Here is a 14,210-nt window from a genome sequence, read left to right on the forward strand (position 1 = left end):
CGCCGTTCCTCCCGTCTGTCACTCCCATTTGCTTTTATTACTCCAAACTCTCCATCTTCCCCTGCCCCCCCCCCCCCCCCCCCCCCCCCCCCCCCACCAACCTCTGACCGTGATATTAAGACTTGTGAAGGACGCACGCCATGGCCCGTCGCTGCGGCCCGCCGCCGCGCCTCTTCTCTCCCTCTGCATTGCTTATTGTTCTGTTCGTCGTGTCTGCTGAGGTTTATTGGCTGTAAAAAAGAGAGAGAGAGAGAGAAAGATGCAGGAAAAGGTTTTTTTCTTCTTCCCTATTTGCAACGATTCTGTTTGAGAAGTAATAAAAATAAATTAGCAGAATGTGCGTCTTCGCCGTCGGGCAGGCGTTAAACTCGAGTTCATCGTCATTTTCCATTCATCCTAATAGTGATGTGTCAAATCTAGAGAGAAAAGAAATGTTCTGCGGTCTGAGGTGGTGGGATGAAGGCGTCACGCAGCCCCACAGATACGGGGAAACCATCACGAGGCCTTAATGTGAGGATAGAAAAGAGAAAAAGCCCACATAACCCTTCGCAGCGAGGACACAACACACAACAGAAGCACTCCCAGCATACAGTGCGGCGTGATGCTGTTTATTTTCTCCAGCAAAATGGTTTGGATTCGCCGGGGAGCTCGCCTGACCTTTGAACTTTTCCTTATCTGAGGAATTAAGGCTTGTTGAACCGGTCCCAGTCGTACCCATCACCGAATCTAGTGGGCAAAACAACACATTAGCTACTGTCGGAAGGAGGGGGGGGGTGAAAAGCTCCAGGTCAGATTCAGAGACAAGTATGATGTAATAATGAAAAGCAGTGAAGTATCGTAAGCACGAGAGAGAAAACCAACATGGCGGCGATGATACTCAGAATGCCCCTCAGGCAGACCTCCTGCTGGGGGCTCAGTCACTTTTGGTGCCCTCTGAGGTGATGAGGTGATGCGTAAATAGGCGAATTACGCGCTTTGATCTCACTGACGTCTCTCAGGTTACATTAGGACCTGGAAGGGTGACCTCTGATAAAGAAACGGCCTAATCCGCTCCCGCACAATTCCGCTCATCCGATTAAGAGTGCACTTAATGCGCACAGAAGTACAATATTAAAGGGATCAGCACAGGTAGTGTACTGTAATTAAGCCGGATTACGCCTCACGGACTCAACCGATTTATAATTGCTTGTATGAAAGAACCGAATTGTCCAAATCCAGGACGGAGGATCCATATAAATTGTGCATTTTACAGATGTGTTGACTGCAGCGCTCGATTTATCCACCTGGCACCGCGAAGACGCACCTTGTTGCGACAAGGCGCACGTTCCAACTGCGCCTCTTCCTCTAGTCCCACATCCTTTTATGGACTACAATAATTAATGAGCGATTTTGATTTTAAAAATAACAATAATACAGCCGTTTGCACCCCTGTTAAATAAGAGTAAATCAAGTCACACGCGTAACAGGTGCCAAAGGGAAACGGATACACCATCAAGTTTCAGCATCAAGAATAAAAAACAACCCAGAATAACGTAGGTGCAGCGAATTGGGGATTTGCTCGACGGCCACATCTTACAAACGCTGCCACCTGTTTTTCTGCGCTCATTTCGCCGCTCTGGTTCCGTCCAATGGGATCGAACGGCAGAACTGGAGGCGGAGAAAGAGGGAGAGAAGTTGGAGGAGAGACAGCGAGCTGCAGATTGAGTGGAAGTCAGCGGAGTCGATAATTCCCCCGCTTCGTTTCTCACCTAAGGACTGTGACTTGATGTTCAGTTTTGGGTTTCTTTCTTTCTTTTCTGTTTTTCTCCCCCCTCCGTAGCGCATTGCCGTGTTTATGCCGCTGCACATTTTTGGATCGGCAGCCACAGGTTGACCGATTTAATCCAGTCGCCATGGATTATTCCACTTCATCTGCTGTCGACAGTCAGTGACGGGCGCCCAAATGCTTCATCTGCGTGAAGCCGCTGGCGATGGAGCGGAATTGAGCAACTGATCGTCATCTCAAGTGCGCGGAGACGGAGGCAACATCTGCGGGGAGCGGCGCGCAATTCCCAGCGAAAACCTGTGGAGGAAGGGGAAGGGGGAGTGGACCTGTGTGCGGGAGAGGGGGGGGGACGCCACGATGATGATGGGATGGCCGTGAAAAGATGGCAAAGAAGAAGTGCGGTGGTTTATTTTCAACCAGTCAGTGATTCAACGCAACTAATCTGGGGGACAGGGGCTGAGAGAAGAGGTAGGAGGTAGGTAGAGAAGCAGACAGGGAGGAGGGGCACCCAAGGTGTCTGGTTATATCATCCTGAAAGTAGGCTGTTTGGGATCAATCAGATGGAATCAATCAACTTGTGCTTAAAAGAGGCGCCCCGAGTACTTTTTGCGATCCTCAAATGGACTGATGTGTCATTGCTGCGCCCTCTAGTCGCTGTGCGTGAGCTCATTTGTGAGGAGGATCTATCTGTGTTGTCCTCCTGGCTAATAGCAGCGTTGGAGATGACATTTTATGGCAAAGATTGCTGCGAGCGATATGGGATGTTGGCGAATGAGAGGACACTGAAACAGAGAGAAAGAGTGCTGAGAGGGGCTGACTGAGCTGCTGACTCAAAGGCAACTCCAGGAAGAACATATTTCCCTCAATTATGGCTACTTTTCTTCACTCTGCTGACCCTCTTTGTCAGTTTAGACTTTTCCCTAATTTCTTTTTGCCAAGAATTATCCATCACTGACCTCCTTCCCCGCCCCCCCAGCCGTTTTCTCTCTGTCCAGCTCGGGCTCCTGCCTCCATCGTTCTCGTCTTTACTGTTCTCCTCTTCTCCTGTGTTGCTGCAGACAGGTGCTTGGCCACAGCCGTGACCATGGAGCCTCCCACCTCTCTGAGCTTGGCTCTGCTGGGAGGCGGTGAAGATGAGGACCAGCGTTTCCTCCTTCCCCTCGGTAGTATATCTCTTCCATCCACTGCTGGCAACCCATCTGGATCAAACCACTCCAACCACATGGGGGGATCAAGCCTGGACCACCTGAACGGCAGCAACCCGTCCCCTGCCACACCCGCCTTGCCTTCAGCTTCGCTCCCAAAGTTGCCCGTCTCATCAACTGGTGCCCAGCCCCTCTCGCCTCCAATACCCAACGCGCTGCACCCCACCAGCACCCCGCTCTCCTCCTGCCTGGGCTCGCAGCACAGCTTGAGCGGGGACAACTCACCAGTCTACAATGCCCTCTTTTACTCCTCCCACTCACCCTCCATGGAGCGGGAGCGGGACAGAGAGCGGGAACGGGAAAGAGACAGGGGGTGCAAACACAGACAGGCCAGCCCGCTGTTCCACCGCAGGGACAGCAACCCTTTCACAGAGATCGCCATGAGTTCTTGTAAGTACACAGGTGGGGTCATGAAGCCCCTGAGCCGCCTCAGCGCCTCACGGAGGAACCTTATTGAATCAGACAGCAGCAGCGAAACCAAAGATGGCGGCGTTGCAGCTGTTGCTGGGGCAGCAGCCTCTGGAGGGCACGACCGACCGCGGGAAATGCTTCCGACCTCCTCGGCCACCCACTCCTCGACTCACCAACCCCCAATTCAGAGCCCCCCGGAGATTGTGATTTCATCCAAAGAAGACTCGCCGTACCTCATGGGCGGGTACGACATCCCCGACTCCACGTCCAACCAGATGTCCATTTACCATCAGAACCACGCACTGGTGGAGAGCAGGCGGGTGCAGGCGGGGAGGGGCAGCCGGCAGGGGGCGGCCGGGGCCGCGGGGACCGGGGCCAGGGGCAGCACCTCCAAGGCCCACAAGAGGAAGAACCAAAACATTGGCTATAAACTAGGACACCGCAGGGCGCTCTTCGAGAAGAGGAAGAGGCTGAGCGACTACGCTCTCATCTTCGGGATGTTTGGCATCGTCGTGATGGTGATTGAGACGGAGCTGTCCTGGGGCGTTTACAGCAAGGTGAGGGGTCGCACGAGGGCCAATTAAGGCCGCTCTCGTACGGTTTTAGACACAAAGGTCACCTCCATTGATTTGGGTAGTGTTAGTCTTCTTTGTCAAGTCTGCCAACCTTAGTGACCTTTAGAGAAGAAGTGAAAGCAGCTAAGGATGTAAAGATGTCTGAAGCTATAGTTGTTGTATAGTAGCAAGCTGGAACCAGAGTCATCAATATATCTGAGAAAACACTGAAAATACACTATGACCAGAGAAGACGATGAGATAGTCACTAAATCTGATCAAAAAACCTTAGTGTGCGTAGCTAAAATGTAGCGTTTGTGCACCTTAATACAGACTGTGGATTGAAACAATCAGAAATGACAGTTGCCACTCCGAGGTGATCTAACGGCCATGCAGGGACGCGGGGGCATTAGCAGCAGGAGGCCAGGGCTCATTTGGCTGTATAATGGGAAGTGTAAGAAGCTGAATTGGCCCCTGGCTGCTATTGCCCCTTTATTTTGGTCACGTTGGTGTACGAGCGTGTGCGGCTGTGCTTTGCCAGAGGGTGCCGAGCCTCAGAGCCAGGCTCACTCCCACCTTTATGGGTCTTCTGTCCTCCTTCTGTCGCTCCTCATCCAGGCTTTGGGCAAATAAGATCAGTGGTTCCTGCGCCGCTGCCTGGCAGTGATTGTGCAAAGCTAGACAGGTAATTGCCTTTAAATTAGGCTATTAAAAGGGGAAGATGGGGCGTGTTTTCACAGTTACTGTTTGGAGTCTGTGTTCTCCAGCTCCTTCCCTCCCTCTCTCCCTCTCTCTGCCTCTTCTGTTTTGGTCTGGCTCTGTCTCCTCCACACCTCTTTCTCCCACTCGACTTTTCAAAAGACAGTTTTAGAATTTTTTTTTTTTCCACCTCACGGCACAAAAAAGAATTCGAATTTCAGTCTCTGTTCGTCTCTTTTCTTCCTCTCAGTCGACCTTTTCCTGAAGGCAAAGGGCACCCCGGTAATGCTCTCAGTCTCTGTCTGTCTCTTTTATTTCAACTCTCCGCTGATTCCTTTTTTCATTTCTCCCCTCTCTCCATCTCTCTCTGTGTCTCTCTCCCTTTGTCTCTCTCTCTCACCCTCTCTGTCTCTCTCTCACTCCACTGCGGTGCCAGTGGGCGTCAAACTGGGGGAGTGTGATCGGAAGAGAGAAGCGGTTGGGTGAGAAATGAAAGAAGTAGAGGAGAAAAGGGATGGCGATAATGAAAAGTCCCATGTAGTTTCTTCGGCTGTGTCCAATCCGTTCAGAATCGGGCCGAATCCATCAATACGCAGCTTCAAACGCGGGTTCATTAGGAGTTCCAGCGGAAAACGTGACGCCGCAATCAAATAACCTCTCCTATTCATGGAGTGCCAGTGCTCTGGTTCTTCGTTTTTAATGTGTACGTATTTTGGGATTTGGTTCAACTCCAAGTGATGCTGGAGTGCCATCGGGCAATTCAAGGCCTCGCTCAGATAAATGAGGAGGACGGAAGCCTGCAGTTGTTGTGAAAGATGGACGGACGGGTGGCGATGAATGAGAGGGCGGACAGGGTTGAGGACTGCGGGGGGGGGGGAGGGGGGGGTCTGTGAATGCTTTGAAGCATTCGAGGGGGAAACCTTGAACGATTCCCCCCATTGATTACTGATAATCAGGCCTGGACTCTCCGTCACTGCGCCCGCCTCCAACAAACTCGTGGTGGAAATAGACGCAGGCTTATCAGCGGTGCGAGCCCGCGGGGCGGCTATTGACGGGGGGGCCGTGGTAAAAAGTGATGGCCGATCAGGTTTCATTATTGAGAACCGATATATGGACGTAGGCGCCGCTAACAGAGCTGTAACTCAGCGGTGACGCTCCGCACCTCCATCTCTTTGTTCTCCCAAAGCAAACCAGCTGCTCCGTCATGCTCCCCAAAATAGAAAGGAGGAGTAAGAATGCGTCTGGACTGCACGTGCGTGCGTTTTGTGTAAACAGAGGAGGACATCGTGTCCGTGACTGTAGGTTTTAGAGGAATGAGCATGCAAAAATCAGCTGTTTCAGCCGAATGCATGAGACAGTTTCCCTCTCAGCCGTCGCCATCGATCGACTCTACCGTCTCTGATTAATACGGGGAACGGGACGCCGTCCCAGATTCTTGGCCGCGCTCTTCGTACGGTGCAGGTTGGACTGGCTGCAGGTGGAGCGCTGCTAGCAGCTGCTTCAGGACCGCGTCCCTCGTTTGTCAGCTCATCATTTATCACTCACAACAGTTTGTGGGAGCTCTAGGGCCTCGATGTGGAAGGAGCGAAGAATCGCTCAAGAAAAACAGCGATTAGGTCTTTTGATCAATTATATGACTGTGGGGTCCAACAGAGGCTTTTGGAATCCAAGAAAATTCATAGCCGCTGCTGAAAGTAAAGTTTAATGTCTTCTTGCTTCATTTTTATGAGGGCAAACGTCTCTCAACCCCTCGGTTCTCCCTCTCATATTGTCTGTCTTTCTAACAACTCGTGTCCAGTTTACGGGGGCCGAGACAAATTTACGGGGGGCTTTCCAACCAGTGTTCATCATCATTATGCTATAAATACCTCATGTTACTTCACTGGCGTAAGATGTGACACCACCAGACTTTATCCAGATGGATAGCTGCGTTTCCACCCGTCCATCTTCTGGTCACCACTGGTTTAATCCTGGTCTGGGTCACTGGGAGCGCTGGAGCCTGGAGGGTTCACCCATCACACACTGTTCACTCACTCACACACACACTCACACACACACCCAGGAACAATTTAGAGCTCCCAATCAGCCTAATGTTCTTGTTTTTGGACTGTGGGAGGAAACTGGAGGCGACCCAGGCACTGACAGGGAGAACGTGCAAACTCCACATGCTGCCCTAGCTGCAATTCATTTTTGGTAATTGGCTTTCTCTCAGAGTTGTCAGCCCACCACAGCAGCGTGGCGTCAGCGGGGGCCCTTTGAATTCCAACCGCACCACCACGCTGTGTCATTACTGCAGTATAAATCTGGATCAACCGGCCAGTGATCTACTACAGCACGGCTGATGATGAAGTACGGCTGTTTTTCCTAAACAGTGACGTCAACCGAGGGAGTTGAGTTTTGCCAAATCCATCCAGAGGAATATTATTATAATATTTATTATTATTATATAACATCTTTACCCCAAAACTTTTGTTGTTTTGGAGGCCTTTGGTTCGTTTACTGTACTCACGTTTGTATTAGAAGCACATTAATATTGTTACTATTACTATTGTACTATTATTATAGACCGAGTACAACATATTTGTAATGCTTATTTAACTAACATACCTTTTAATTAAGGTCTGTGCTGAAATATATACGTTACGTTGGGCATTAAATATATATTCTCCATCTGAAAATAAGCTAGACGTGTTGCACAACACCGTGGCAGGTTTTACTGCTTAATAGCAGAAATTGACCTTTTATTTCATTTGTTTATATTTATTTCATGAACTAATATGAGCAGAACAGGTTTAATACAACACAGGACACATTATTAAAGATCTGAACCTGTTAAATGTGGCCTTTGCTATCGAAAATCAAGACTTTTTATACAGGTGGTAGCATCCGTTTGGAAGGGCACTTCCTGTCCTGGTCACATGATTGTCACGTGATCACCACACCAGGATGTTCGGTACATGTGCTTAAAGGTGTGATGAGTTGTGGTCAAGCAGAAAACCAGATGAGGTCAACTTTATGAGATTTTAAAGGAGTCGCTTGTTCTTGGGTTAAATGTCCCCAAACAGGTCTGTTTTTAAAGAAGGTAAAGAAAAGAAGGTCAATAAAGATCAAATAAAACTGTAATAAACCTGGTTTCAGGAGAATTCCGACTTAATGAATAAAAAGGAGCATCAAATCATCAGTGTTTATGTTTCTTTTGGTGTAATTAGGTTTAGATTGGCTGCTGCAGCTCAGAAATACTTTAACCTGCCACTGAAAATGCTCCAATTAAAATGCTTCCTTTTCCTTCCCTTTCACTCAGCAACTAAACCTTTTGTGATCACCAATTAAGCATGGATTCCAAATAATAACCGCCTGATATGCGAGAAACTATCTTATCTGAGGCTTCAGGACAACAACCATGGATACTGAGTCTGGAGCTAAATGATGCACAGTATTAATTACATATAATTGCCATCCAGTTCGTCTTATCTGCCGTGTTTGGAGCTGCTTTAGCCATAAATGCACATTTATTTTTCTTGGTGTTGCCCTTTAAACACTGATGAATATTTGGAGACTGATCACAGATTAAAAGCAAACTGAAGACATTGTTGAAGGAGGCCTTATCTCCACCCTGAGCAACAGCGGCTGCGCCCGTTAAAAACGAGTTTAACTGTAATTAGAACTATCCACATTCCTCTCCCACTGCTGCTGACTCCAGACAGCGAAACCTTCTAAATCTCAAATCTGTGAACGACCAGTCACAACTTTCCAGCCAAGCGAGATTGAGCCAAATACGCTGAATCTTCAATGAGGGAATATTTCATGAATGTGCAATGATTCCCTTTAAGCTGAAATTCTGAGCTTTCCCAAAAGAGAGCGCCTCTGGAACGCGGAGCCCCACACGGGCCGCTGACCCAGGACCTGCATGCGGCGAGAATATGGCGTTAGGTTGTAAAAACACTTGTATGGCTTCTATTATGGAGTTTATTAGGAAGAGCCAAGAGAGCGGGTCCCAGCATGAGACCTGTCACTGTCAGATCAGTAGATCACTCCTCAAAGGCCCATCGGGGCCCCACGGGGCCCCAGCGATGTTCACAGATTCAGGGATGCAATGAAACAGAGGCTATTCTGAGGCAGCGCACTGTCAGCGCACGCTTGACACCTTCATGTCCGGGTGAGGGTCCTTTTATTTAAAATGCTGGCATGATTTTATGCTCCCAGTCTGGTTGTGTGTGTGTGTGTGTGTGTGTATGTGTGTGTGTGTGTGTGTGTGTCATCGGGTTTGAAGTTGCCGTGGTGTTTCATGAAGCCTCCTGATAACTCAAAGCAATGTAACTTCCATTTCCTAAGCTAACATGCTACTCGTAGCGCTGACTGATTATGCTAAAGTGAGCCGCAGAGCTCCCCTGTAAACTGAATCCCCCCCCCCCCCACACACACACACACACACACACACACCCCGGTGGCACCAAGAAGCTGCTGGTTCGAGGAAGTGTGGCCAGTGGTCAGAGCCGTGGTGACGTGATCAGTATCAGAGGGTGAGTTGATGGTATCGGTGCCAGTGTGTTCAGTTCTGTTAGCGCTGTCAGTGGTGCACAATTATTTATGATTTATCCTCAAACAAAGATCTTTGTGGTCTCGCTTTCTTTACTGTGCTGACGTCCAAAATGAGGGTTAAAATCCATTTATTTTTATCCATAAAATGTTGAAATTATCGACTATTCAGAGCGCGAGGACGCCGTCATTACTGTGCAAGCCTACACAGGGTTTTCAGAGAAGCTTCCGTTCTTCCTTCCTTGCTTCCTTCCTCGCTTCCTTCCTTCCTTCCTTTTGTCCTCTCGGTGAGGGAGAGTGTTTATGTTTCTCACTTAAACACATCTCCACTTCCCCAGGCGGCTTGATGCCGTCCCAGCGGGCTTACATCAGTTTCCACCGCCATCACCGAGGGCCCGGTTCCCAGCCCCTGACATTTCTTGCGGCCGCTACCGGGAGACCTTTGCCGACCTTCCCTGGGAAGGATGCTCTTGAGGGCTGCTTGAGGATTCGCGGTAGTATCAGAAGCTCATTTGGGAATTCAACTTTCCTACTGCCACCATATTCTCCGAAGCAGCCATGGCGGCATTTTCCACGAGGCGCCGTCCTTCCTCTCTTCCTCCTCCGCCTCCTCCTCTCCTTCCTTCATCTTCCCGATCGCAGGCTTCCGAGGGACCGCGGCTCCCACAGGCCTCGCCGCTAACAGCTACAAATGCGCCTGTTTCTTTCAGTGTAACAAGGCTAGGCTGCCTCGCTCTCGACCTGTGAGTGTGTTGTCACACACACCCAGGTGTGCTGTAGCTTGCATCATCCGCCGCCAACGTAAACATCATTCACGTCACTGAGGGGCGTCCTCTGTGTGCACACACATGTGAAGTGTGATTCTACAGGTCACCATACAGCGCCGTCTTGTTAGCGTGATCTGTGTGTGTCTGTGTGTGTGTGTGTGTGCTCACATCCGCCATTGTCTAGATGCAATTGAGTGTGTGCGGCTGTAATGATGTGTGGTCGAGTGTGTGTCTGCGTCTGTGTGTTTATCCCGGTAAGGTGACATCGCTCCTCTGTCTCCTGCCCGTTTCCCTGGAGACTGATTGCAGAACGTATTGCTCTGCCGGGGAGCGCGCGCACAAACACACACATTCATATGCATTAGAAACCGCGTGCGGCGACTTATCGCGGCTAGATTAACGTGTTGTTAAGCAACGTCTGCTTGTTCCAACATCTGTGTCAATACGGGCGAGGCGGGGACGTCGGGGAAATCCTCAACCGGCGCGCGTGCGGTAAACAAAGCTTGCTAAGTCCACACGCTGGCCACCGAGCTGTCGGGTCCAGCTGATCGATAGCAAAACCGAACAAATAGAAATAAACACGCCACAACTGAACACAGCTCCAGTTTCGAGTCTTGCTCAGCTTTGGTCATCGGGAGATCCACCCACTGACCCTCTGAGCCTGTTGTCCACCAGCGGTTGGCAGGCCACATCTCCCAGCTGGCTCGGTGTCCCCTTTTGTTCTGCCCCGCTCCCTCCTTTTGATATCTAGAATCATATCAACAACAAACTATCTTCATGGTTGTGTTGCTTGTTTAGCCTCCTGCAGGTGAATTAAAGGGCCCAAAGAAACCACCAGTGAACATCACAAGACTTAAAGATGATGCTAAATAGAGGTGTTGCTAGTAAAATTAAGGCTCTGTTTTATGTTAGGTCAATGCTTTATGCTAAGCTAGGCTAACTGACCGTTCCCATGCCGGGAAAATATTCTTTTCCATTAAATGTATGTAGCTTCACATCTTTAGATGCAGTCTAGTTTGTTTACCTTCCCTGAGGTCCTATTGTCATATTTTCATCCTTTTTTTTTCCCTATGGTGGAACGTTCTCCCACGCTCGGTCGGGTAAACCTCTTTTCCTTCATAAAGTTCTTGAAGACACAGCATCTGCGAGAGCACCTGCTCTCCTAACGGCACTTATCTTTCTCGTCCTATCACTTCTCGCTCCACTTCTGTTCATCCCCCATATTCACTCCCCCTTCATCACTCTGCACTGGTAGCTGCACTTGTACCAGGTTGTCAGGGCTGGAAGGTCTTAATTGCACGGTGGCTTGATTGTGTCTCTCACCTTGAGTCGCTTTGGCCAAAAGTGTCTGCTAAATGACTAAAATGTAAATTAAATGATAGGTGGATTCATTTAAAGCAAACAGGTGATTCTCCGGATTCCGATTCCAGGATATAAATGGACTTCTGCCTGCAAATTAGCATTAGCATTTGCTATGAGAGCGTGACAATGAACAGAAATTACCTGCACAAATGTCATTATTGTCAAAGACCAAGTGAAGCGCAAACATCTGGAAACAAACGGTCTTGACAACTTGCGCGCAGGAACCGAAAACAAGCCTAAATTGGCGGCAGTTAGCGGACGTGAAGGCAGCGAGAGAGGAAGTGAATTCCGAGTCAATCTCGTTGTTGCACGCCGGAGTTTATTTAAATAGATCCGCTGCGGGAATCCATAAGTCTGCATTTTTCTCATTAGCGCAACCACGTTGGCCTCCTTTGGACCCAGTTTGCTTCGGTGAGTACAAATGAGGTCTTAGCAGAGGAGAGACGGAGGACGTGGAGGCAACGAAAAGACCTGAAGGTGCTAAAGGCAGCGAAGGCTTTGGGCGGAATTGACAGAGCGAGGTGGTGTGAAGTTAAAGGTAGAAGATGTTTGCCCAGCAGCCAATAAACCACACTGACTGAATGAATGAGCGGCTCTCACTTAATGTCGTACGCTTGTGCGTCTGTGTGTTTGTGTGTGTTATTAAATCGTCTGTCTTTAAAGACTAAACAGACAAAGTACCACACTCGCTTTTCCAGGAGGCCCACATGCAATATGTATTCATGAAGCGCAGATTCAGAGTCCTGCGTGCACAGAGAACGTGACTTAATGGATTCTTAGAGCTGTGTCACTTAAAAGCTGAAAAGAGGAAATGGAACATGTGCAGAAAAAGATGCCTTTAAACACTCAGTAGATTCCCAAATGTTGCCTTTCCTGACTAATGATCAGACGCTGAAGACTTAGCCAAACCTAGTTTACACCAGTGTGCCCCCTTTTGCTCAGATTCCAGGACATGAATGCCCGGGCTGGAGCCCAGCGGGCGTAGATCAGCTGGAAAAGCTTCTGTGTGCGGCTCTGCTGTGAGGAACGAGGCAGCGTTTCCTCAAAGGCTCCTGGAAGGAAATAGGCTGAAGCTTCTAGAGCCATTATGCAGCAGGCAAATAGGAAAAAGCAGCGGAGAGCAGACAGGGCGTATTCATTAACCATATTTTTTTCCCCCATATTGTCAGTTAATCCAATAAAGGAGCCAAAAAGACTGATAACTCCTCCAAAAAGCACAGCCGAAGCCTGATGGGGTCATTTCTCTGCGCCGCTGTTTTAACACGCGCGGGTCGTGTTCAAGTCGCCGTTCTGAAGACACGATCTGTGTTTGTTATTGATGGAGTGGAACCAGCTCCACACCTTTGCTGTTCGGGGGCACGTTTTGAGTGGAGGACAGACCCAAGGGGGTGAAACGCTGGTTTTAACTCCACCCTCGGAACGCGGGAAACAGGGCGCTCATATCGCCGTCCAGTAAATATCCCCGAATAAATCCAAACCATGATGGGTGACGTTCAGGGTGCCACGCCAGAGGACGTCCATTGAAAACTCCTTCCCCGCCATTTGGTGACAATAATGATCCAACACTTAAAAATATTTCAGGCTGGATAAAAGAGGGCTGACGGGCAGCGTGAGGTTGCCGGAATGGTGACGAGCTTTTCTGACGCACGAGATTTTACTGAAAGAAAAGAAAATGACCGTAATCATCGCAACATTTGTGTTGGTTGTCATCGTTCGGGAGGCGTCACCAGACATTCATTCCACGCCGAAGCTGTGGATGATTGCTTGGATGATTCCGACGATTTAATCATCCCCGCTGTCGACTTCAAGTTCAAGTCTTCTTCCCGTTGTATTCCGTCATTGTCTTCTGCCGCCGCTCTGGGAAGATTTACAAGGCTCTCGCCGATCCAACAAGTTCATCTCCTGGAAGTTCTCTGCCATCCACAGGCCTCCCTGTGTGTGCATGGAGGGGGTCTGTTCCGGTCTTAAGATCAGGGCTCGGTGCGGATGACGTTATGGAAGCGCCAGCAGGATCAGCACCTCGGACGGCGCCGATCTCAGCGCGTCCAGGGCAAACGAACAAACTCGGAGGTTTTCCTCCCACGGCGGGCGGACTTACAGCAGATACCCCATAAGAGACGGGCTTCACCTGGACCACTGCACCATGTGACCGGCGCCTCGGCTCTTCCTTTCGCCATTTTCCAAGCAGCAAGAGCTCCTGACGCCGTCCGCATGGCCGACGTCAGCGTGTGTGCGTGGCGTTCCTTGCCTGAATAAGTGACTTTGATCCCAAACACCTTTTAACCGCCTTGAGAGCGCAGATGTGCCTGCGTGCGTCAGTTGCACAGCTGTTCTCTGGATGTGTGAGGTGAGAGGGTTAAAGAAGCCGCTGAAGTGCTATGAGTCGCATTGATCCGGGAAACTCCCCGGTGCATTGATTATAAGCTCCATGAAACCAGACAAGCAGAGGATTTAAAGCTCGGAGCGATATCGATGGTGCAGACGCGACTCACTGCGACTCCTTCCAAGACATAAAAAGTCTGCTGGGTAAAGTTGAGCTCACGAGTTCTTCTAGCAGCGAGGAGGGGGTGTCGTTGGGCCTCAAGGGTCCAACCTGGCAGCGTGTGTGTGTGTGTGTGTGTGTGTGTTTGTGCAGCATGTGTAACGAGGACGCCCTTCTCTCTTCTCTCTCCACAGAGCTCCATGTATTCTCTGGCGCTGAAGTGTCTGATCAGCCTGTCAACAGTCATACTGCTGGGCCTCATCATAGCCTACCATGCACGGGAGGTTCAGGTAACACACGTGCACGTTCATCCACAGACGGCAGGTTCGCACTTTGGGGGTCGCTTCGATAGATTCACGCCACAATGAGGCTTGAGATTGTAAATCAGAGGGTTTATGTCCCTGTTGGGAGTAGTTTTAATCACATTTA

The 14,210-nt window shown here is 49.7% G+C and overlaps 1 protein-coding gene across 1 annotated transcript in view; it reads left to right on the forward strand.

Annotated features, from left to right (window-relative positions):
- Nucleotides 1-1,688: 1,688 nt before the first annotated feature.
- Nucleotides 1,689-14,210, forward strand: part of kcnn3 (potassium intermediate/small conductance calcium-activated channel, subfamily N, member 3) — a 36,247-nt gene continuing 23,725 nt past the window's right edge. Inside the window, 5 exon segments of the mRNA XM_029839203.1 lie at nt 1,689-2,240; nt 2,824-3,410; nt 3,412-3,562; nt 3,565-3,938; nt 13,976-14,071. Of these exon segments, the coding sequence (XP_029695063.1) occupies nt 2,850-3,410; nt 3,412-3,562; nt 3,565-3,938; nt 13,976-14,071 (1,182 nt within the window). The 5' untranslated portion in view covers nt 1,689-2,240; nt 2,824-2,849.

This window comes from Takifugu rubripes, chromosome 7 (genome assembly GCF_901000725.2).
Source record: "Takifugu rubripes chromosome 7, fTakRub1.2, whole genome shotgun sequence".
Taxonomy (NCBI): Eukaryota; Metazoa; Chordata; class Actinopteri; order Tetraodontiformes; family Tetraodontidae; genus Takifugu; species Takifugu rubripes.